Source organism: Gorilla gorilla, chromosome 11 (assembly GCF_029281585.2).
Source record: "Gorilla gorilla gorilla isolate KB3781 chromosome 11, NHGRI_mGorGor1-v2.1_pri, whole genome shotgun sequence".
In the NCBI taxonomy this organism is placed as follows: domain Eukaryota; kingdom Metazoa; phylum Chordata; class Mammalia; order Primates; family Hominidae; genus Gorilla; species Gorilla gorilla.
Window position 1 is genome coordinate 88999345 of NC_073235.2, and position 26189 is coordinate 89025533.

The 26189-nt window shown below is 40.0% G+C and overlaps 1 protein-coding gene across 2 annotated transcripts in view; it reads left to right on the top strand.

Annotated features, from left to right (window-relative positions):
- Positions 1 to 5811: 5811 nt before the first annotated feature.
- Positions 5812 to 26189, top strand: part of ITGAV (integrin subunit alpha V) — a 91830-nt gene continuing 71452 nt past the window's right edge. For both annotated transcript variants that reach the window (XM_031008551.3, XM_055380357.2), the window contains exons 1-2: positions 5812 to 7770; positions 19333 to 19463. In XM_031008551.3, the coding sequence (XP_030864411.1) occupies positions 7586 to 7770; positions 19333 to 19463 (316 nt within the window). In that variant the 5' untranslated portion in view covers positions 5812 to 7585. The remainder of the gene's footprint in view (positions 7771 to 19332; positions 19464 to 26189) is intronic.

A 26189-nucleotide genomic window follows, 5' to 3' on the forward strand; every position in this document is an offset into this window, starting at 1 on the left:
CCAGACCATCTGAAAATTAGAGTATTGCTCACAATTACTTAATTCATTCTTGTTTTATTAATGTCAACAATTGGAGGAGCTTCCATGGAGTATATAAACTTTTAAAGACCCAAAACAGTGAACTGACTCATCTTTCTGTACATAATAATAACCTTGTATCATCAAGAAAACTACCTGACAACGTTTCTCTTTTAGCTACTCTTCTCTTTTACAGTGGTCAGTATATTTAGCATAATTTCTATCCAAATAGGTTAAGAATAAAAATTTTTGGCACTCAAAATTTAAATCTCTGTTTGAGGAATTAAGGTGAGTATATCAGCTAAGATTAGGTCAGTCAAGGTATAACTGAAAATCCAAGTCATAACAGCTTAACAAAGATAAAGGTACATTTTTCTATTGCATAATACAGGTTTACAGTTCAAAACTGTTATGATGGGTCCATGGTTATGAGAAACACAAACTTTCTGTTCTATAATTCTTAGTTCATGACCTATATTACCAAGTATGGCTTCATGTCCACAATGTGGCTTCTGCAGCTCTGACTATCACATCCATGTCTTAGGCAGCAGTTATACAGAAATTGAAGAACAAAAAAGGTTCCTTGTGATAGTTAAGATAGCCCCCCCAAAAGAACTTTCCTACAAGCTCCACCTGACAACTTCTACTGACATATCTTGTCCATCTGTAGGAAGCTGGAAATGGTTTCTTTTTTTCCAGCTAGACCACTGTTGCCACCACAGAATATAGGGGTTTTATTACCAAACAAGAAGCAGGCAATGAATATTGGATAGCTAGCTAGCAGTCTCTGTCTGAATAAATGAATTATCCTTTCTTTGTGCTAAACTTACATTGTTGCACAGGCCATACTGTATATACTTACTTATACTGAAAACAGAATTGTGTAGCAATAGAGAGCATAGGATGTAATTAGGGTGATCCTATGTTCCAACTTGCCCTGGAGAGTTCCAGTATATAGCTGTTGTATCAATATAGTTATTGTTAGTGTTTCTATTACTCTCTAAAGTGTCTCAGTTCGACAATAAATTGCATGGTCACCTTAGCTATTATAAACTGGCTAGAACATCTCTAATACTTCCTAGCTCTGTGACCATAGCAAATTACTAACTTTTATAAACTCATTGTATTAGTTATCTATTGCTGAATAACAAATTTTAAACCCCAAATATATTAGCTCAAAACAACAAACATTATCTCAGTTTCCATGGGTCAGTAATTAAAGAGCTACTTAGATGGATGGTCCTGGCTCAGGGTCTCACTTGAGATTGAGGCTGGCAGGAGCTGCTATCATCTAAGGGCCTAATTGGGAGGCAGGATCCACTCTGAAAATTGTTCGCTCACATGGTGGTTGGGAAGAGGCCTCAGGTCCTCACCATGTGGGTTTCTCTATAAGGCAGCTTGTGTGTCCTCGTAACATGGCAGCTGGCTTCCCCTCCAAGAGAGAACAAAAGGAAGCTTCAGTGCCTTTTATGCCCTAGTCAACAAAGTCCCACAGTCACTTCCTCTTTATTCTATTCACTAAAAGCAGTTTACTAAGTCCAGCTCACACTCCAGGGGGGACTATAAGCACCTGGCAACATGCCTGGGTAATTTTTTTATTTTTTGTAGAGATGGGGATTTGCCATATTGACCAGGCTGGTCTCAAACTCCTTGGCTCAAGCAATCTGCCCACCTTGGCCTCCCAAAGGGCTGGATTACAGGTGTGAGCCAACACACCTGGTCATGATTTCTATTTTGGTGCTTTGAATCTCAGTTTTATATATCTTCTATCATAGATTGTATCAACTCTGAAAGATAAATTTGAAAAAGGAGTCTTATGGAAATAGGACCACAAGGAAGGTGCTCAATAAATGTATAACTCCAGGTGGAAATACGACTGGATATTTAAAATGTAAGTTTGACTCTAGTAGAAACAGTAAGTTTTAATATATATTTATGACATATATATGTACATCTATACATATATGTATACAGAGATAGCAAGAGAGAGACAGAGTATTGCTCTATTGCCTAGGCTGGAGTGCAGTGATGTGATCACAGTTCACTGTAACCTCAAGCTTCTGGGCTCAAGCGATCCTCCTGCCTCAGCCTCCCAAGTTTGTAGAAATGGGGTCTCGTTATGTTGCCCTGGCTGGTCTCAAACATGTGGCCTCATGCCATCCTCTTGCCATGGCTTCCTAGAGTGTTGTGATTACATGTATGATCTTCCTTGCTTGGCTAATGTATGTTTTCTTAATCTACTCATTAACTTTCTCTTCACACTTGAATTTATATAGTGATGTAATTGAGCTCTTGCTATGCTGCCCAGGCTGGTCTCAATCTCCTGGGCTCAGGTGATCCCCCCACTTCAACCTTGCAAAGAACTGGAAATATGTTAGTTATTATTAAGTCACTGGACAATGGAATTAATTCCTAAGGTCCTGTAAGCTCCGAGAATACAAAGACAATAAGGTATGGTTCCCAATGAGTCTTCCTAGGAGACATGGGTTTTTGCTATGCTGCCCAGGCTGGTCCCAATCTCCTGGGCTCAGGTGATTCTCCCACTTCAGCCTTGCAAAACAGTGGGGATATGTTAGTTATTATTAAGTTCCTGGACAATGGAATTAATTCCTAAGGTCTGTAAGCTCTGAGGATACAAAGACAATAAGGTGTGGCTCCTAAGAGAAGTCTTTCTTGGAGACAGGCTGACGCCTAATACAAGCAATGAAAGAAGAGTAGGAAACAGCCACTTTAAGGACATTGTGTATGTTTGTATATAACAGAAGGATGGAGGCTTGTGGAAAATGGTTACAAGGAGAACTAATGTTGCCCAGGAAGATGGAGCCCTTTGAGCAAAGATAGCACTCTGGAGAAAAGTTAAGTTATTTAATATGGCTAAAGCTCCTTTGTGAGGTGGGAAGTGTTAAGAAATGAGAGTTGAGAGCATGACAATGCATAAGATCACCCTGAGGAGAAATGCAGTGATTCAAGAACAGAGACTTAGGGAATCCTAGCATTGAAGGGGTAGTTTAGGAAACATGGCCCAGAAAGGTGACAAGTTTACTGCCTGCCGTCTCTTCTTTCCCATTCAACCAAAGAGCAGAAGTGCTGGCCAGAATCTTTTCTGATACAGATCAGATAGGAAAGGGCAGCACTGGGAGTGGAAGTGGTTATGGGGGTGAAGAGAGAACAAGTCAGTCTCCCTAATAAACAGCCAAGAGAGGAGTGACAGGAGAGAGTTAGACAAGCAAACAGCAACAAAAATTCCACGGCAGGGTTTAGTGGGTTAAAGCCTCCAGAGAAATTGAGAGTAGAAGAAGCAGATTTCTGAAGTTCCCATGGGTTATTAACTGAATCTCCTTTGAGGTTCTTTGAGAGAGATAAAATTTGAAATTCCTCTTAAATTATGGACTAAGTTCCTTTGTTTGCAGAGACAGAGCTGCGTGAAGCTCTGGTTTGATTATGGTTATTGAAGGACCTGTTGGACAGACACTAGGGGAACTAAGAGAGTGTAATAATAGTCATAAAAATTTACGGCAGGAGAATTGCTTGAACCCAGGACGCGGAGGTTGCAGTGAGCTGACATGGCACCACTGCACTCCAGCCTGGCGACAGAGTGACACTTTGTTTCAAAAAAAAAAAAAATTATTATTGCTACCATGCTAAACTATTAGTCGTAAAAGTATTAATGGCAACAAGAACTGTTCAATTCTAAGAGATAGATATAGTATTACTCCCCTTTCCCTTTCATAGATAAGAAAACTGAGGCACAGATTGGTTGGATTGATTTCCCCAGGGTCATACAACTAGTAGTCGGCAAAGCCAGGAATGGAACCCAGGTGCTTTATTTTACAGAAACCACTGGAATCAAGATTTTTACTAAAGTATAGGGTAGTAGAGGATAAAATTCAAAGTACAAATTCTTTTTACTATCTAATATTTTATTTTCTAAGAAAAGGATTATATTCAATGAATACTTAATGTATACACAGAAGTTCTCCTTTTAAGTTGGAAAACTGTTATAATGTAGTTTAAAGAGTAGTGTCATGGGGGTAGGGGAGGGGCATCACCATTCTTCCGTAGACTAAAACATTCTTTTCTCTGTCCCATGCACATAGTACCAGGTGCAATGTGGATTTTGAATCAGCACTAGCTGAATTGACATGTTCTACAATACAATTTGCAAGGCACTGTGTGAGTGGCTGCTCAAGCATGGTCACACAAAGAGATGCCTGCATTTATAACCCCAAGTTTCTAAAGCCACTGGGTTAGTCTGCTTCATGGTTTCCTAATTGAAATGTATGTTTGCTTTTTTTTGTTGTTAGACAGTCTCGCTCTGTCACCCAGGCTGGAGCACAGTGGCCCACAATACCACAATATCTCGGCTCACTGTAGCCTCTGCCTCCCGGGTTCAAGCAATTCTCCTGCCTCAGTCTCCTGAGTAGCTGAGATTACAGGCACACACCACCATGCCTGGCTACTGTTTTTTTTTTTTTTTTTTTTTGAGACAGAGTCATTCTGTCATCCAGGCTGAAGTGCAGTGGCACGATCTTGGCTCACTGAAACCTCTGCTTCCCAGGTTCAAGTGATTCTCCTGCCTCAGCCTCCCAAGTAGCTGGGATTACAGGTGCCTGCCACCGCACCCAGCTAATTTTTGTATTTTTAGTAGAGATAGGCTTTCACCATCTTGGCCAGGCTGGTCTTGAACTCCTGACATCGTGATCCACCCACTCTGGACTCCCAAAGTGCTGGGATTACAGGTGTGAGTGAGCCACTGCGCCCGGCCAATTTTTGTATTTTTAGTAGAGACGGGGTTTCACTGTGTTGGCCAGGCTGGTCTTGAACTCCTGACCTCAGGTGATCCACCCACCTCGGCCTCCCAAAATTCTGGGATTACAGGCATGAGCCACAGTGCCTGGACTATTTGCTTTTTTTAAAAAAACAAATTCCTTGATTTTCAAGACTGCTCATTCAAAATAAACTCATGAAGAATGGCTCAACAATAAGTGCTTTCAGTAAGTTGTAGCCCTATTTGGGGGTGTGTTGTTCACCCAAGTTTTGGTGGGTGTACATGTGTTGTCATTTCGTGGGCTTCTTCTTTTCCCTGGTCCTCTCACATTTCTTCACTCCACCTTGGTCTGTCGGACCCCTGTCCTGCAATCAGAAGTTGACGAGTGGGAGACTTACTGGATCTAGCCAGAGTTTAAACTCTTCTGTCTTCCTTACCTGGATGGATTTCCAGGTAGACTGGTTGTCATGTTTTTAAGATATAAAAGACCCTTTGGGTTTATGCATACATATCAATAGCCTCTTTGGTGTATTAGGAAAGAAGGCGAGAAATAAGCTGTATTTGCATTTATGTGTAAGGATTTGTGTAGGATTTCCTCTCTCAATCAGTAATTTCTTTTAGGCAGATGCTAGACCATGCCTTGTAAAACATGCCAAACAGCCTGCATATCTTTTAGTCAAATTTAAAAATGAAAATATTTAATGCAATTTTTTTTTTTTTGAGATGGAGTCTCACTCTGTGGCCCAGGCTGGAGTGCAGTGGCACCATCTCAGCTTACTGCAGCCTCCGCCTCCCGGGTTCAAGCAATTCTCCTGCCTCAGCCTCCTGAGTAGCTGGGACTGCAGGCGCATGCCGCCACGCCCGGCTAATTTTTTGTATTTTAGTAGAGACGGGATTTCACCGTGTTGCCCAGGCTGGTCTCGAACTCCCGAGCTCAGGCAATTTGCCGGCCTCAGCCTCCCAAAGTGCTAGGACTACAGGCATGAGCCACCTCGCCCGGCCTTTTTTTTTTTTTTTTTAAACACAGGGTCTTGTTCTGTCACTCAGGCTGGAGTGCAGTGGCAGGCTCATGACTTATCGTAACCTGGAACTCCTGAGCCTAAGCGATCTATCTACCTGCCTTAGCCTCCGGCATAGCTGGGACTACAGGCATGCACCACACTCCCAGCTAATTTTTAAATTTTTGTAGAGATGAGGTCTCCCTATGTTCCCCTGGAACTCCCGGTCTCAAGCAATCCTCCTGCCTGTCTCCCAAAGTGCCTCAGTCTCCCAAAGTCCCAGCATGAGCACCTGGACCTGGTCCAATAAATATTACAAATTCGAATTAGGCATTTCACTTTCATTTATATACATATCCTTTCACAGGATTATTTGATAGTTATTAATGTATATTATGATTGAGTTTTAATAGTTACTTTGGGAAAACAGAAATTACTGTTCCAGTACTTACTTGTAGGTTTTAAGTCCACACAATGCACTTAAACTTTATCTTGTTCAACAGATTCTGTAGCACATGAAACACTTGAAATATGGAAGAGTCACTTCTCTGGGCACTTTGCTCATTTCGTCTGCTATTCATTCACTGATTCGACATTTTATTGATCGATTACTATCTGCTTGGCAAGGTGCTAGAAATAAGAACACTAAGAAAAAGGTCAAGGTTCCTGTCCTCAAGGCCCTCTCTCTCAGTCCAGTGTTGTCAAGGCTTGATGAAACACACCAGTGGCAAACAAGCACGCGGGGCCTTATTTCACCGGTGTGCGGTCCTTCTTCCAGCTCTGAAATTATGTCTATCCAAACATCCTAAATCAACAAATCAGTGTTTCTAAATCATACAACCGCAGCTAACAAACTGGGAATAAGGCTTCGATTATTCTGACTTGATTTAAAACGATCACTGCCAATTCTTTGCCCTGCGAATCCTTTCTTTGACTACTAAGTTAAGCTTTACATACCTCACTTGCAAGAGGCTATGCTGGCTTTCTGGAAATCCGTAATTAAGTTCAGTGTTTGTGGAATGGAGTGTAATTAACGACCATTAATTACAGGGTTTCGTTCGTGAGAGCCTGCCAGGCTAAGCAGCAGAAACACGAGAAACTGATAAAAAGCTTTCCTCATTTTTAAACAACAGTCGCACGGAAGTTCCCGGCGGGACAAGGGAACGTGGGCTGCCCTTGCTACTCCCGTGGACGCGGGTAGATTGGGACGCTGGACCGTGTCTCCCCGCCCCCGCCCCCACGCCTCCTCCGGTGCTCAGCCTGAGGCCTTCGTCCAGGAGCGCTGCCGCTGACCCAGGCTCAGGAGCTGGAGGTCCCTGCACAGACGCCCAGGTCTCGGGACAGGCGGCGACTGCACTCACGGAAGTACGCTGAGCTCTCCCCTGTAGAAGGGCGCCTCTCCTCCCCCACTTCCTCCTCCAGCTCCACAGCAGCCTCCCGGGCCGGCTCCTCCTCCTTCCAGGTCTCCTCCCAGTGCCGCCGCGGCTCTCAGGCCCGAGGTGCGGCGCTCACCCCGGCAGTCCCCAGCCTCAGACGCTGCGTGGAGCGGCGGAGCCGGAGGGAAGCAAGGGACCGTCTGCGCTGCTGTCCCCGGCCCGCGCGCTCTGCGCCCCTCGTCCCTGGCGGTCGCTCCGAAGCTCAGCCCTCTTGCCTGCCCCGGAGCTGTCCCGGGCTAGCCGAGAAGAGAGCGGCCGGCAAGTTTGGGCGCGCGCAGGCGGCGGGCCGCGGGCACTGGGCGCCTCGGTGGGGCGGGGGGAGGTGGCTACCGCTCCCGGCTTGGCGTCCCGCGCGCACTTCGGCGATGGCTTCTCCGCCGCGGCGACGGCTGCGCCTCGGTCCCCGCGGCCTCCCGGTTCTTCTCTCGGGACTCCTGCTACCTCTGTGCCGCGCCTTCAACCTAGACGTGGACAGTCCTGCCGAGTACTCTGGCCCCGAGGGAAGTTACTTCGGCTTCGCGGTGGATTTCTTCGTGCCCAGCGCGTCTTCGTAAGTGGCCGCACTTGGAACTGGAGCCGGCCCCCTCCCCCACCGCGCGCACCCACCCAGCGTTTCTCCATTGGGATTGATTTCCGAGAGATCCCGGCGTCCGTCTGCCTCACCCATCCTACCCCTCAGAGTGGTTTATATCCTGGGTGGAGGAAATATTTGGGGAAATGAACTCCCTTTGGTACCCATCACCCAGTTACACCCCGCTCCTCACCTCTTAAAATTGGTTAGGGGCAGCGGGAGAGCTTTGAAGCAGACCTGTGCTTAAAAATCGGGGAAAGTGGGAAATCAACAAAGGCTGGTCTTGCCGGACTCCCCGCCTCCTGTGCCAATGTCGAGGATTTGGTCAATATCATCCCCGAACTTCTTTTTCTCCTCTACCAGTTAGGCTTCTTGGTAGCCTTTTTCTGCTTTACAGGCTTAACGCCCGTCCTTTTCAGTCTCCCTAAACAAGCCCTCCCCCACTCTTTCCGCCTCTGTCTGATTCTGTTTCTCCTCACTCCTTTTGCAGACATTCTGATGACTTAAAATGACCATACTGTCCTATTGAATTCATTGTGTCTTATCTCTGGGACTGTCAGACATTTGCACATTTGAGGTTGAACAGATGAATTGAATGTGTCATCTGTTCTTTTTATAGTGATTCACTATTTAGGTCATTGTTCAGAAGGAACAAGGGTGTTTGCTGAGTTTTCACTCACTGCAGGTCATTTGAATACTGCAGTATTTAATAATTCAGTTATGTTTTAAAGTTGCCAACGTTCCGCGTTGCAAGGGCCGTCAGGATTTCTAACAGTTATTGCCATTATTGTGTTAGAAATTGTCTCCGACTTTACTGAATGCTGACATCATTCTCACCACCCCACCCCCATGTTAGCGTTAGGAGTACTGTTTTAATGAATGTTGACTGTTTTTTAATGATGTTTAAATCTTGTTTTCAAGAGAGAAACTGTTCTTAGGGTGCCTTCTAAACGCTTAGACCTTGTAACAACATATTTTTGTTTCCATATTTTCTGTATAAGGTATCCCTTCGGGGTGAAGTGGAGGAAAATTTTGACGGTTAGTACGTGGATAGGACCATCTTCTACTACACCCATGCCTAATTTGAGGGTGGTCTCAATGGTTTTCTATGACTGTTAGGACACTCAGCAGAATTTAGTCTTAGTGTTTTTCTGAATGTTACTGAGTATCATTCATTTTGGTAACAGCCTTTGCAGCAATACATAGATTGGATGCAGTTAATGGAAACTTTGTTAGTGGAGACATTATTTTATGTAGCAAGCTTAGTTTTATTTGTTGTTAGCATTACAGTGCTTTCTGTGAGACTTGGAGCACAGATTTTCCAACATGATAAAAATAATCATTATTTAGGCAACATTTACCAATTTCACATTCCATTTAGTCATTTTAGTCAGCATTGTCTTTTTATTTATTGTTTTTAACCACAGGGGTGAATACCAAACGTTATCTTTAAACATTTTTGTTTCCAGATACTTTCAAGTGTATACCTTCATGAGACAGAACATTTTAGTTGCTCCCAAGGGTTCAATTTGAGATATAATTTGTAGAGAAATTCTAATGATTTTGAAAATATATGTCTTCAGTCAAAAATTAGCATTTAAATACTTCAGGCCAGGCACAGTGGCTCACACCTGTAATCCCAGCACCTTGGGAGGCCAAGACAGGCAGATTGTCTGAGCTCAGGAATTTGAGACCAACCTGGGCAACATGGTGAAACCCTGTCACTACAAAAAAATACAAAAGTTAACCGGGCATGGTGGTGCACACCTGTAATCCTCGCTCTGCGGGAGGCTGAGATGAGAGGATTGCTTGGAAAGTTGAGGTTGCAGTGAATGGAGATTGTGCCACCACACTGTGGCCTGGGCGATAGAGAGAGACTGTCTCAGAAACAAAAACAAAATCAAAAACAACAAACAATAACAACAACAAAATTAAGTTGATGGCAGTGTTTTACAAATGTTACTGTTAATTCTTCAGCAATGCTCTGAGTTTAGTGTAAGATAAATGAGAGGCTGATAAACTTTAAGTGTTTTTTTTTTTCCATGAAAAATGCAGTGATGTTGAACTCTTCATGATATTTGCTACTGCTGATTACAAACCAGGGTGACTAATCTTTGGCCAGTCATTACAATCAATGAATGTGTTATGACCTCACAGGTTTACATGACTTCACTCATAGACCTTTAATGATAAAGTAAAACTGAGCTTGGGTTTGGTTGCATATAATATTTTGAAATATTCATCAGCAACTTTGTTACCGATAGACTACAGAGCTCTAGGTATAGGTAACTTAAAAAATGGAAACCAACCTTGAGTTTTTTTTCTTTTTTTTTTAAACAAAACGTATATAAACACAGGTTTTTACTTACTGAGCTTTTCAGATTTAACAAAAATTTATGTAAAATTTTGCTGTATTTTCTAAAAGGGCACGTTAAATTTAACAAGCATTGGAATCCAAGGTACTTGGGATGCCATTTCCAATATTACCAGTTGGATTTATTGTTATTTGGTATTACCATAAACTTTTAAAAGAAAAAAAGCCACATAATGAAAAAGTATTTGTCAATTCAAGAGCGCCTTTCTTCTGAGGGGAGAAGGATTTGTGAGGAGCAGTGGTTGTGACGTCCACTCCTGTTGCTTTTTCCAGTTTTGGTGTCCACATACCTTGGGGAAGCTGTAGAATTATTTTATGCCTAATTTTTCTCTTTATAGAAAATTATTGAATTATCTGCATAGTTCATAGTTTTGTTGTGAAAATTAATGAATCAATATTTATTAAAGGGAAGGACAAAGTACTAAGCAAAATGTTAAGGCGGCCCCTCAAAAAATCACTCCAGAAATGAGTCAGGTTCAAAGTAAAAATTCACAAATATAGTGATTTTCAAAATTATGAAAAAACATTCGCATTCTGTTTTTTTTTCTATAAGCATTTATTTATGCTATGTTGTAAAACTTACATAAAATTTAAAGATTGTATGCAGGCTAATAATTAGAGTCATACTTTTCTTGTGGAGACTAATTGGAAAAATTAAAAATTACATCCTAGGTTTAATTATAATGATGACATCTTATTTTGGTAAACATATTTTATAATTTGCTAAGCACTTATATCTCATTTCATTCTATAGCCCACACCACCGGGGGGAAGTAAGGGGAAGCAGATATACTCATTCTTACAGATGAGGAGGAAATGGAGGCAGAACCGTTTGCAGTCTAGTTATTTGAGTAGGTTGGTGTGAGTAGAGGGTAAGGAAGGGAAGGATCCGAAGACAGGGTGTAAAATTCAAATCCCACTTTTTTAAATTCAAATATTGAATTTTTAAAGAAAATAACTGAACAATTTTAAAATTCATTCTTCAAATATATTATACAGTTCTCATTTTATGTATTTCTTTATTTTAAAATAATGCTATAATGAATGACACTGGATTCTTGCCTTTCCCCCCATTAAACGCTAATGGAGCCTTATCTTACAGTTGGCAATGTGTAGATGTGTATGCCTTAGAAGCAGAAGGTCCTTCAATGGTTCTCAGTCCTAACTTCATGTTTGCAATATCTGGAAAGCCTTCTAAATAAAACTCTTGCCCTGGCTGTATCTTAAATCTAAAAGTAGATCTCTGACTTGATATTCCAGTGGCCTGGCCTGTGAATCATTTCTCGTTGACTAGCCTGTCTTAACTCAATTTGACTAAAAAGTCTTCACCAAGAGATGTTAGTTGCACCTCTGTTTCTATTAATGGTGGCATCATTTTCTCTGTCACCTTGGAAATACTTTCATATTCCTCCCTCTCATGTTCTATTTTTCTGTGTTTCTCCTACTTCACCACCTTAATATCAGTCAGTGATTAGTCAACAGGCAGAAGCTCCTAGAAATTCTTCCTTTTTAAGGTTTTCTTGATTCCATCTCTGCTTTCTACTCCTTATTTCAGTATAGTTATGACAAGCGTAGTCAGTGGCACTCAGGTCCTCCCCCATCCCTCTGCCCATCATTTGGCTCTTAAACGTGCAGAACATCTTGTCTGTTTCTATTCATTTTATCTTTCTGTAACATCCTTTTTCATCCTGGTATTCTGTTGCAAAAATTTTCATAATAAAGCTTCCGTTGCCAGCAAGAAAGTCCAAACCGCTTAACGTGGATTAAGGTCAGTTGCAATCTGTCCCAACCTGTGTGTATTTTTAAAACTTCATGTACCATTTCTACTCTTACCATTTTAACCCTTTTCACAACACTTTACAAAATGATGCCAGCTCATTTTTTATAAACTTCAGAGTAGCTCTGATTATATTGGTTGATTTTTCTCATCATAAATAATATACATGTATATTAGGGGACATAAAATTAGACTATAATTTTGTTATTTAGAAAGCAAATCCTATATTGATTACTTCTGATTAAGGACATATGATGTTTCATAGAGCATTATGAAAGACAAGGGAAAATATGTGGAAATTGTAGTTACTGCTTCTGTTTTACAGTAGTTGTTGACTGGCATTTTTGTTTTTCTTTTGATTCAAAAAAGCATTTTTTAAAAAATGAAAAGTAAATCTGAAACTGGAATTGTAGCTTTGAAATAACATTCAGTACTATTTCATACACATTTATTTCTATATACATGTATGATAGTTTTTCAGAAGTTCCTTTTGGTGAAGGCTCATTGGTCAACTCAGAGTCAGCTAAATATATTAAACATGCTTTATCTTAGAAAGGTCAGTGCTGAAAGCAGACAAACAAGTTAGTTTATTTGGAGGGTTTGAAAAATGGACTTGTCATTGTTTGGCAGGTTGCCCTTCCTTGGTTGTCAAGGTCACATTCCGTGAATCAACTGCCCTTCAAGTACAATTTGGATAGGGAGTGCATCCGAAGGCCATCCTCCTGATTGGTTCCTCTGAGCCTCTTGTCTGTCTCCCTCTCACTGCCTCCTCTGATACCTCTCCCTCTGTACCGCTCTCTCTTTTTTCTTTTTCTGTCTCTTGTCCTTCCTCTCTTTTTCCTTTCCTCTATCTCTTTTCTTCCTTTCCATCCATCTTTCTGCCCTCTCTCCCAAACTCAATCCTTTATATTTTAGCACTTCTTGGCATGGATGTAAACCTTAATTTTGAAGTCCCAGAGAATTATTTAATGGCAGTGTTTCCAGTCATTAAAAAAAAATGTTGAGGATGGGGATTCTGATGATGTTCTTGGACATACTTTTTGGAGGGAAATGGAGTCTATCAGGAGAGAGCTGCGGGCATAGGAAATTAAGTCACTCAGCTTCAGATTTACACTGCTAATCAGTGAAAACTCTTGTCAACCTTGCCTCACCCTGTGTATTCTCCCCACCTCGCCACCATTGATAAGAAATGTTTAAGCTGGCTTTTCTACCCTTCTTTCTCTTTTTCTTCTTCATTTGAGTTAATCACTTGACCATTAATGGCCCTTTGAAAACACTGAGGAAAGAAAAGCCCTTTTAAAGACAGAATTTAAGTTTTACATTTTCTACTCTTCTAGGGAATAACTTATTAATGGCATCAATTGTTTTCAGGACCAAGATGATAATTAAATCCCATCATCTTGTATTTTCGTGGTGTTTCAGATTTTCTAAGTTTGCATTTATTTATTATCACCTTCAGAAAGTTTCTTTTTAAAGTAATTACAGTGGGCATTGTTATTGCCATTCCTTAGAAGGGAACAGAGATTCAAAGTTACTCCTTCAATTGATTTGCAGTGTTTGTAAATTTTAATTCCAAACTGTTTCCATTAGATAGTGCTGCTTAGATCACAAACATTTTTTTTCTGGTCTGTCAGTTCTCTTACCCTAATTAAGCTGTTGTACACTTTCATTAGTCATTCTTAGATGAAATTCAAGTAACAATTATTTTTATGGAGTGTTTTATTAACTTTGTTTTTTGTAGTATGTGTTGCTTTTTTTTTTTTTTTTTGAGATGGAGTCTTGCCCTATTGCCCAGGCTAGAGTGCAGTGGCACAATCTTGGCTTGCTGCAACCTTTGCCTCCTGGATTCAAGCAATTTCTGGCTAACTTTTGTATTTTTAGTAGAGATGGGGTTTCACCATGTTGGCCAGGCTGGTTTTGAACTCCTGACCTCAAGTGATCCGCCTGCCTTGGCCTCCCAAAGTGCTAGGATTACAGGCATGAGCCACTGTGCCTGGCCTGTGTTGCTTTTTATTCCTTAATTTTTTTATATAGCATCTTTTATCACCTTGTACCCAGTTTTCTATGCAAGTATTTCTTTTTCACTACACAACTTCCTCGTAAGACTTTAACATATGTCTAAGGTCATTTTACTTTCTCCATCTCTTCATTGTTCTCTTTAAAAAACTTAAATATCTTAATGATAACTTTAATATCGAGATGGCATTTTGGATGAAAAACTTCATTCATCAGCTTTTTTCCCTCACAAATTTAGCATGTAGATATTGACACATTCCTTTTATATTATTCTGCCATTTCTGTAGTATTTCACCAGTATGCAAGTCTGCACATGAAGGTATGCTTAGGAAAACTTAATGAACATCCATATTTGCACACCTGATTACCATCATTTCATGCCTGTAATGTGCAGATAGCCTGATGAAAAGCAACAGGCTTGTTCCTGGTCTTATTCAAGGAACTCATGCTATGTGCTGCCAATAGAGTGGTGTTTTCATTCAGAGAACGCTCCTACTGGGCTCTTTTTCTCTGTCTTTGTTGAAAGCCTTCTCCTGATAACTTCCGAGCTCTCTCTGTCTTATAGTGCCAAGTAAAGAAAGTATCTGAAACCCAAAATTAAGTAGAGATGTTACACAAGGAAATTGTTTTAAGGGTAATTTAAATAATTGGATGTTTAATAGAGGATGCTTTCTGCATTTTTGAGGGGTTCAGACGTGGTGGAAATGACTTATTTATATATGGCTACTTTAAGATTGAGACATAGCTATTGAATTTACTTTGCTACTCCACTGTCCATTTAAACTTTTCTTGAGTTCTTATAATGTGGCAGGTGCAAGAGATGAATTAGAGTACCCTACATTCAAAGAAGCAATTTATCATAAGGTAGGCAGAATAGTTTTGACCAAAAAGTTATAAAATATATTGTAAGACAGGGGTCCCCAACCCTCGGGCCATGGACCAGTACCAGTCCATAGCCTGTTAGGGACCATGCTGCGCATCAGGAAGTGAGCAGCAGGAGAGTGAGCATTACCGCCTGAGCTCTGCCTCCTGTCAGATCAGCGGTGGCATTAGATTCTCATAGGAGCAAACCCTATTGTGTGAACCCTGTTGTGAAGTGTGCATGCAAGGGATCTAGGTTACATGCTTCTTATGAGAACCTAATGCCTGATGATCCGAGTTGGACAGTTTCATCCCGAAAGCATCCCCCTCTATGTCCGGGGAAGGAAAGGTTGGGGACCACTGCTGTGAGCTACTATTTGAAGACAACCCAGAAGTGATTTTTGCTTGTAGGTTTCCAGGCAAAGCTTGAGAACCAGTTCTCCTATCCTGATGTAGAACCTGGTATTATCTACAACACTAAGAACGTATACATACCTGTGCTTGTATTACTCTCATTAGGACTACTGTGGCAATGTCCCAAGCAAGCACTATTCAAGATACTGACCCTGAAAAGCAAACTTACCTGAACTGTTCTTTTGTTTTAGTATGCACTCAAAAATCATTTAATTCTGATGAAAAGGGGTAGTTGTGTGATTTTGGGGTCAAATTTTAGACCCGTAGAAAAAAAATTGTATATGTAATAAATTTACATATTATAATTTATACACACACACACACACACACACACACACACACACACAGAGTTTCACTGTGTTAACCAACTCTGCTCTAGAAAAAGAACCGATGGGGTTTTGATGACGAGCTGCTCTCTTAGTTATGGGAGGTGGGGACTCTCTTACTCATAGCATTTTTTTGTTTTTTTTTGAGACAGAGTTTTCCTCTGTTGCCCAGGCTGGACTGCAGTGGTGCAATCTTGGCTCACTGCAATCTCCGCCTCCCAGGTTCAAGTGATTCTCCTGCCTCAGCCTCCCGAGTAGCTGGGATTACAGGCTCATGCCACCACGCCTGGCTAATTTTTATATTTTTAGTAGAGATGGGGTTTTGCCATGTTGGTCTCAAATTCCTGACCTTAAGTGATCTGTCTGCCTCAGCCGCCCAAAGTGCTGGGATTACAGGCATGAGCCACTGTGCCCAACCTCTTTTTTTCTTATGAAAGATTTTTGCTGAATGAAAACTAAGTTCATTTTCTACCCAGAATCATTTTGCTGTGATGGGAGAGAGCCAACATTGGTGTTTTACTGATGCCAAATATGACTGCATGAAGCTCTATTAAACAGGGCGTGGTTTGGTTGGGAGTTACATCTTTATTTTGAATTTGTGGATTTTTAAGATAAGTGTCAGCAGGATTCTTTGTAACCCTGCAATTCGTACAGCCAGCTTTTGTCTACTGTAGATGAGATTTGGCAGCTACTACCCAGAATAAGAAATTGATTTTAAAAGTTCAAGTGAATGCATTCCATATTTAAGATGTACATTCGTTCTAATTTCACAAAAAGGTGAAAAGCAATTGTAAATGTTTCCTTTGCCAGAATAATTTAAGTGACTTAGTATTTAATGAAACAAAATGATTATGGTGATAGCATTTTAGGACTGTTTTTGTCTGCCTGTGTTCTGTTTTATTTCCTCCTATATTTCAATCAGTTTCTTGAGATTAAAGTCAAAAATCTTTTTTACTTTATCTTCTTTCTCTTCTTGACTCCTAAATGTTGTTGTCCCTGAGAACTCACTCATTGCCCCTCTTCTTTCGATGCTTCCCCTGGCTGAATAACCCCATCTGTGTTCTGATACAGCATACTGTCTCAGGCAGGGCTTCAGACTACAACTGGATGACTCACAGATATCTCAAACAAACATATTAATAATTGAATTCATGGTTTTTCTGTAAATACTAATTTTATTTTATTTCTTGAGACAGGGACTCATTGTTTCACCCAGGCTGTTTGCTTACTTTGTAGCACTTGTAATCACAGCTCACTGCAGCCTCAACCTCCTGGGCTCAAGCCATCCTCGTGTCTCAGGATCCCAGCTCCACCCCCAAAGTTGGGACCACAGGCGCATGCCACCACACCCAGTGAATTATTTCATTCTTTGTAGAGATGGGGGTCTTACTATGTTGCCTAGGCTAGTCTTGAACTCCTGTAAGTACTTAATCTGCCTTCTGCTTCTCTGCTCTCTAGGCTTTTCTCCCGTCAATGCACTCAAGAAGGAAATCTAGGTGGCATTCTTGAATGTCTTTTCTCTCATATTCAGGCCTCCAGCGATTGCTGTTGTACTCCAGATGTTTTTTTCCATCTGTCACCTATCTTTCCACCCACCCTCTTACTGCAGATCACACTCACCTGCTCCCTGAGCTGCGGCCAGTCCTTTGCTTTCCTTGTTCCATTTTTTTCTCCCTCTCCCTTAATGCTTTCCCCATAGAGCATAACATTTAGTTTTCTTTAGTAGATGATTTCATTCTTCTCCTTAAAAAACTCAGTGGCTTCAAATGAACCTTGGGATAAAATACAAAGTTTAACCATGGCCAAAAGGCCCTGTTTGACTTAGTTATTGCCAGGTTCCTTGACCTTATCTTGTGCCACTCCCGGCTTGCCCCCTCCTTCAGCCATACCTTTCTTTGTAGCTCCTGGAGATTCAATTCTTTCTTGCCAGGGTCTTTCTACCTCTGCCTCACATATTCCCTCCATCTCTTCATTCCACTTCCCTCATCCCCACCCCCCACTCCCCTCCATCCTCAGTACACAAATGCTCCTAAGCACCCTCCTTCTGATCCTGTACATCTTAATGTTGTGGTGAGTTCCTTAGAAATAACTTCTCCGTCTACTTTATCTAAAAGAGAACTTTCTTCCCCATTCTTTAAAGATGATTTCCTTAGAGAGACTTTCCTTTACCTAGAGGAAATCTTTCCCCTCTCATCCTTAGAGATAACTGCTCTGTCTAAAGAAGGTCTCCTCTCCCTATTCCCAAAAATCTCTCTCAGCTAATTGTTTGCTTACTTGGTAGGACTTGTAATAGTAATTTATTTATTGGCTAGTTTCTTGCCTCTAAGGGAATGTAAGCTAAATTCCTCCATTAAGAGCAGGAATCAGCCAAGCACAGTGGCTCACGCCTGTAATCCCAGCACTTTGGGAGGCCAAGGCAGGCAGATCACCTGAGGTCAGGAGTTAGAGACCAGCCTGACCAACATGGTGAAACCCTGTCTCTACTAAAAATACAAAAATTAGCCAGGCGTGGTGGTGGGCGGCTGTAATCACAGTTACTCAGGAGACTGAGGCAGGAGAATTGCTTGAACCGGGGAGGTGGAGGATACAGTGAGCCAAGATCATGCCATTGCATTCTAGCCTGGGTGGCAAGAGCAAGACTCTGTCTCAAAAAAAAAAAAAAAAAAGGCAGAAACCAAGGTTGTTTTATTCATCTGGTATCTCTAGCACTTAGGACCTTGCTTTATGTAGAGGAAACACTCACTTCATATCTTTTATGAATGAATAGAAAACAACAAAAGAAAACATCTCTTTAGAATTAAAAATTTTACTCCTGATTATTGTGTCTTTGGTTTATTTTACCTTAATGACAAAGAAATTGAAAAGTGGTCCTAATCTTTGACCAAGAATTGATTAGATTAATCTTGTGATAAGAAATTTTTTATTAAATAGTCAACTATTAAAAAAATTAAGCCTAGGCAATGTGGCGAGACCCCACCCCTACAGAAAATTAAAAAAAAAAAATTAGCTGAGCATGGTGGCATATGCCTGTAGTTCTACCTACTCAGGAGGCTGAGGTAGGAGGATCGCTTGAGCCAGGAGTTGGAGGTTGCAGTGAGTTATGATTGTGCCACTGCACTCCAGCCTGGGTGACAAAGCAAAACCCTGTCTCTTAAAAAAAAAAAAAAAGAAAATAAAAATTACAGCAATATTTCTAATGCAAGATAATTTTTTTAAATGGGAAAATAATAATATTTATAATTATACTTTGGAATAATTTACTTAGAATATTTTTTTTTTTGCTCAACATTCAGAATATAGAAAATGCATAGTAATTCTCTCACACACGCACATGCACACACACACACACACACACACACACACACACACACACACACACACACACACACACACACACACACACACACACCAGAACACCAAAACAAAACTTTCCTGCCTCTAGGCAGCATACATTTTTAACAGCTTTACTGAGATATGTGACATACAATAAACTGTACATATTTAAAGTGTATGATTGACCTGCATAAATTCCTAAATGAATGTAACCCTGAACTTGCCTTATAAAGTTATCAGGAAAAATAAACTATATCAAATAATGTATGCATGCAAGAGAGTACCAAATGAATAATGAAGATTATGCCCTCAGTGAATAGCAAATGGTTTTAAAAAATATTTATAGATAATATCAAGAGAATGATTGCTCCTCATAAATCAGAAGATATTGCTTACACTTTGTTTCATTTAAACTTTGGTCTGCCCCTTTTTTATTTTAGCCGGATGTTTCTTCTCGTGGGAGCTCCCAAAGCAAACACCACCCAGCCTGGGATTGTGGAAGGAGGGCAAGTCCTCAAATGTGACTGGTCTTCTACCCGCCGGTGCCAGCCAATTGAATTTGATGCAACAGGTAAATTTTGATGCACAATTTTCTTTTCATTGATTTCATTTGATTTTTTTTTTTTTTTTTGCAGTTGGTTTAGTTTAAATGTAGCCATTTAATACAATTGTATAGATAAGCACCTCAGCTCCACAGGGAAAATTATATAAAGACAAACGATTTATTATATGATTTTTTCCTACAATTTTTGTGGTAGATGAAAGTATTAAAAGTACGTTGTATTTCCATTGGTTCAGATGTCTTCTGCCGTAAACTGATAATATCAACCCACAGAAATTTGGGGTAAACCTGTTAGGATGTTTTTGTACCTTTTCTGAGAATAGGGAGCTCATAGGCACAGAAAGGCATTCTGCTGCTTCTCTGTCAACCAAATTGAAGCATGACTCACTATTGTAGAAGATCAAATCTCTGATCATGAATATATCCAAACCTTGGGCTGTGCTATAAAAGGCAGTTGAGGAGGCTGGGCATAGTGGCTCACGCCTGTAATCCCAGCACTTTGGGAGGCTGAGGCGGGCAGATCACGAGGTCAGGAGTTCTGGACCAGCCTGACCAACATGGTGAAACCCCATCTCTACTAAAAATACAAAAATTTGCTGGACGTGGTGGCACACATCTGTAATCCCAGCTACTTAGGAGGCTGAGGCAGGAGAATCTCTTGAACCTGGGAGGTGGAGGTTGCAGTGAGCTGAGATTGCGCCACTGCACTCTAGCCTGGGTGACAGAGGGAGACTCCATCTTAAAAAAAAAAAAAAAAAGCAGTGGAGGAATCTTTTGCATTCATGTAGACTTAGGTGACGTAAACACTTATCAAGACTTTGTTGGGAAAATTATGTATTATGGTTCTGATAACAGGAGAATTTTAGGGATAATTTTCAGTGTCAGCATTGTGGTAGCAAGGAGAAAAATAGCATGTGTAAGATGAGAAATAAGTTTTACATTTTTGCCAGTGAAATAAAATATGCAGAATTCTGTACACATTTATATTGGTATATTTATATATATTTGTGAAATCTTAGATAATCCTTAAGAAAATAGTGTGACATTCTTCTAGTACGATAGTCTTACAAAATTTTTTATTGATTCTGATTTGCTGGCTTTGACAGAGTGCTTTAAGATACACCTGCACAAAATTAATCCTTTTTTCCATATCGTTATTTCCTGCCAGTACTAAAATATATTGATTCTGGGAAATATATCAGTGAAACAGGAATCATGATGTGGACTGTTCCATTTGACACTGTGATCAGTGCCAAAATGGTTGTTAGTCATTAAGCCAGCTGTTAATGGGAACCAGATCACATGCACATGTTTTCAGGGTTTTTTTTTTTTTCCATTTGAAATTATCTACATTAAACTCTGTTGTTGTATTTTTCCATATATGGCTAATACTTGGAAAACTCCAAGAGTTTGTAAAAGGCCCAATTTTACCATAAATGGAGAAATACCTGTGACTCAGAATATGATAGTTTTAGGGCATTTATTGTCTAACAAAATATGAGAACTAATAAAAGGAAACCACAGTTTAGATTTTGATAGGTCGAACTCTTCAGATGTTTCTGTACTTAACACTGTAGGTTTTTATGTATTGCAAGATGATTTATTGCTTCAGATAATTTTTTGTTTATTGAAAATAATATTTGCACATGGTAAAACAAATTTTAAACAGTCTCAAAGGGTGTACAATGAAACATACAACTCACATCAGTCTTCTCAGAAGCAATCACTTTTTTTTTTTTTTTTTTCTTTTTGAGATAGGGTCTTGCTCTGTCACTCTGGCTGGAGTGCAGTGATGTGATCACGGCTCATTGCAGCCTCCATCTCCCAGGCTCAAGTGATCTTCCCACCTCCGCCCCACGAGGAGTTGGGACTACAGAGGTGTGCCACCAGCCCGGCTAGTTTTTATGTATTTTTTTTTTTTTTAAAGAGATGGGGTTTTGCCATATTGCCAGGCTGGTCTCAAAACATCTGGGCTCAAGCAATCTGCCCCCCTCAGTCTCCTGAAGTCCTGAGACTACAGGTTTGGCCCACTGTGCCCAGCCTGAGGCAATTACTCTTAACAATTTCTTTTATCCTTCCAGAACTTTCTCATTTCTATATATGTATGCATCCTTGAAAAAAAGGCAACTCAAAAATCTGATGCCTCCCTGCACCGTTCTAATAATAGAAGTCTCTTGTAGATGTTTCCTTATCGGCATATGAATTTACCTCATTTTTTGTAAATCACTGATACTATTCTATTGTATATGTGTACTTAATTTGCTTAAATTATATTTTCTACTAGTGGATACTTCGGTTATTTCCAGTCTTTTATTATGAACACTGCTGTAGTGAAAATGTTATACACAAGTATTTGTACAAATATGTGAATATATCTGTATGATAAAGGAGATTTTTGGATCAAAATGTATGTATATTTAAAGTTTTGTTACGTATTATGTACTTTCCCTCACAGAAGTTTACACCCCTCCAGTTATGTTTTGAAACCCATGGCAACCTCATTTATTAGCATATTTTTAAATCTTTGTCAGTTTTATAGAAGGAGATAGTATCTGTTATGTTAATTTGCATTTCTTTAATTAACAGTAAGACTGAGTGTCTTCATATTTGTTTGTAAGCCTTCAGTATCCCTTTTCCTGTGAGCTACTTTTAGTGTATTTGCACATATTTTCTGTTAATTTGTGATTTTTAAAAAATGAATCTCAGTTTATGGCACTCCATCCTTTTGGTGTTTAGGCCAGAATCTGGAGCCGTGTTTGACACTGAACCTGTCAGTAGGTCAAAATTTAACTGCTTCTTATCAGTCCACTGCTAATATCCTGGTCCAAGCCACCACTGTCTCCCACCTGGACTATTGCCCTAGATTTCTGAATTAGGGCACTGCCAGGAACGAGATGGCACACTTAAATTGGGGTAATTTGACTATTTACAGAGGACTGTGCAGGTACCTGGGGATTGATCGTATATCAGCACTAGTTAAAATGTGACCTCTAGGCCTGAAGGCAGCGATTACCAGAATCTGAAGACAGAATACTAGGTGTAGAGAGCCACGTGACAGGAGCTGTGGCTTTTTTCAGAGGGCAGGAGCCAGCCCAAAATGACGAGGGGATTAAAACAATGAGCTCACTCTGCTTCCTCCCTTTGATTCTCTGTGCTGTGCTGTGCCTCATAAACAGTAGGCACATTCCCACCTCACCCTTGCCTGGGCTGTGTTTCCTGCCTGGAACATTCTTTCCCTAAATATCCACTGAGTATCTGCTTCACCATCATTTTGAGAATTGCTCAGATATTATCTTCTCAGTGATGACCATCTTATTTAAAATTCCAACTCCCCGTTCTCACCTTGCACTTCCATCCTCTTCTCTATTTTTCCCAGTAATACTTACATTGTTACATGTTATTTATTTGTTTTTAGTGAATGTCTCTTTCCCTCAATTAGAATGTAAGTTCCATGAGGACGGTTTTTTATCTTTGTTCATTGCTGAGACTCCAGGGCCTAGAACATTGTCTGGTGCCCAGCCCAAGTTAGTGCTGAATAAATTGAAGAGATGAATGTACGATAAGAGGTTTTTGTATAGTAAGGAAATAACTAAAGTCATTTAGTGGTTGTAGATGTATATATATATATAAAAATATATTTATATGTATAATACATATATTCTTATGTATATGTATAATACATATATTCTTATGTATATGTATAATACATATATTCTTATGTATATGTATAATACATATATTCTTATGTATATGTATAATACATATATTCTTATGTATATGTATAATACATATATTCTTATGTATATGTATAATACATATATTCTTATGTATATGTATATCTTTTGTCCCTGTTTATGATATTTCTGTAATCCTTTTGTATAACTTCTGACACCTCCCCAGTGGAAAAACAATTAAGACTTCATTTTTTTACATTAGTATTTTTATTCAAATGGTGTTTATTTGAATGTAAGAGGACAACATAGATTTAAATAATCCAGTCAAGAAAATGTATATCTAAAATAGCCACATTAAACTATATGGTATTGAGTTTCAAGGAAGAAATGCTTATAGCTTATCGTATCCTGCTAAACTTTCTTTATGTCTCTCTCCCAAGGAACTCTTCATCCCATCTTAGCCCAAATATATAAGCATCCCTACAATACAAATGTCTTCTCTCTCTTTTATTATCTCCAGGGAGACAGAAGCTGAGCAGATATGTGGGGTTTCTGAAGGCAGCCTCCCTGGGGCTCAAACCCTGGTTCTGCCAGTTACCAGCTGTTGACGTTGTACGGGTTACTGTTAGGTTACCCTCATCTCCCTAGTGCAGTATTCTCATCAGCCTGCTCCATGGGTGTGGATTACATCGCATGAGTTAATTTACATATAGGTGAAGACTTCTAAAGTGCTTAGGACAGGGATTGGCATGTTGAAATGGCTCAGTAAACATGAGCTGTTTCATGTCGCTATTCCTCCCTTTTGCCTTCTTAGAGACCCTCCCTATTCCTTCATTTGCTTCTGTATCCCTGCTACATTCTCCCTTTTCCTTTCTTCCCCAACTTTGAAGTGTGTTTAAAGTTTTTTCCCTGAAAAACTAATCAAAAACTGTTTTCCCTTGAACATGTATCTTAGTCAGTCACATCTTTCTCTCTTCTTTCCTTTACATCCATGATTTTTGAATACATATTGTGTCTTCCTCACTTGTCATGCTTCAATCCAATAGAATCACTGTTGGGTTGTGGCACCGACCCAACCCAGCAGTGATTCTAACTGCGATTGTTGACAGCAGCCTATTTGCCAGCTTCAGTGGATGCTTATGGTTCCTCATCTTTTTCGACTGCTCTTTTACAATTCACCCCATTGGCCATTCCCTCCTTAAAGTTTCTGCTCTTTGTCTGCTTGAAATGATCACATCCTTTTATCCCTCCTAAACTTCTTGATACTATTGTGGACTTTCCTCTTTGACTCTTTTTCATCACTCCATTATTTGTTAAACCTCATGGTGTCATGAAAAGGAATAGGCCTTGTAGTTAGACAGACATGGGCTCAAATCTAGCCTCTGTCATTTTTTCTAACATTACCTTGGGAAAATTACCTGCCATTCTACATTGTATAATACGTTCCAGGGGTGATCACGAAGAGTATAAATTGGTTAGTTTATTTACTTTATTGTGTTTCTGAGCCCAGAACAGATTTTAGTGCTTAAAAGTGCCCTGTCTTCATGTTTTTAATATTTGGGAAATAATTTAGTTTATGAAATAGTCTCAAGAAAATTAGCTGTAATTATATGATGTGGGAGATATTACAACACTTTGTCATTATTCGCATTTTTTTAAACTTCTGGGAAGACCTTTGGTATGCCCATGTGACTTTTTCTGGCCCATAAAACATAAGGAGAATTGTGTCATTTCTGGGTGGCAGAGTTTAAGAGCTGGAGCATTATTCTGCCCCTTCCCAGATGTCACAGGGAGTAGTGATAGTTGAAATGGTAGAACTTCTGTCAACCTGAGGCCTGTGGTAAGGAAGACATAAAGCTTAGACTCTTACTCATATGTGTGTGGACAAAAAAAATCTATTGTTCTTTTTAACTACTTGAGATTTGGGGGATGCTTGTTACTATAGCATAATGGGAACTAAACTGAACAACACATATAGGGATATTAAAATGGAATGTTATCAATAATCATCTGCTGGAAAATGGTTATTAAAACCATTTTCTATTCTGCATGCAAGTTTGGTCTTCCTTTAAGTTTCTAGTCTGACTTACTGAGTATCTGAGTGACTAAGTGACTAGGTATCATTGCTTATGCTAAAAATGGCCCCTGACGTTAAGTTGCATTTGGATTGGGAGAAACTATAAATAGACTAAGTACCTGATAGGGATGTCATAGCTTTGGGGTTCCTTGAGTATAGTGACTTAAAACTGGCATGTGTTTTGTGGCGACTCTGGAAGCTATGGCTATGGAGTTGTTGCAAAAGATATCAATTCTGGGGGGCAAGAGGCTTTGAAGCCAGAATGACTCCTGTGTCTACCAGGTTTTGTTTCTTCATATCTGAGCCATCACCTGGCGGGGCAAAGAGAAGTACTCTGGACAGCTGGGTGGACAGCTGTATAGGAAAGTTCATGTAAGGATTCTCACCAAAGAGGTATGTCTGGTTCTGTCCTGCTGGAAAGCTGTGGTTCTGTCCTATATCCTTGCAAATAGATTGGTGCTTCATATGGCCTTTGATAGTTTTGTGAGTTTGAAAGTTTAGTTGAGCCTTAGGAAGCCCCCAGATGATTGTTGCATCAACATTTGAAGTCTGTAATTGTATGAAATATTCTACGCTGGTTGCTGCATAGTCTGTTTCTCCTTTGAAAAAATAGAATAGTAACTATATTCCTTCCTACAAAAAAGAACAAACCTCAGCTAGCTCTAGAATCACAATAAAAATTTTACACTAAAGTGCTTGGAGATACTATAAATGCTTGGCATTAAGTAATATTTTGTAAAATGGTCCTTTCCTCTCCCATTCACCTTTTAGGTCAGATTCTGCCATACTGGTAGTCTTAGTGCACTGAGTACAGTTCTCTTTCTTTATTAAGCTGAATTTTTTGTTGATTTTTTTTTTCTTACTGATGTTATAGTATGTTTGTTTTCTTGAGTAGACTATAAGCTATCTAAAGGCAGGGAACACATTTATTTCCACTCACCATTTATTCCACTTCCATATGGTGGGTTGCCTGTGTGTATGTTC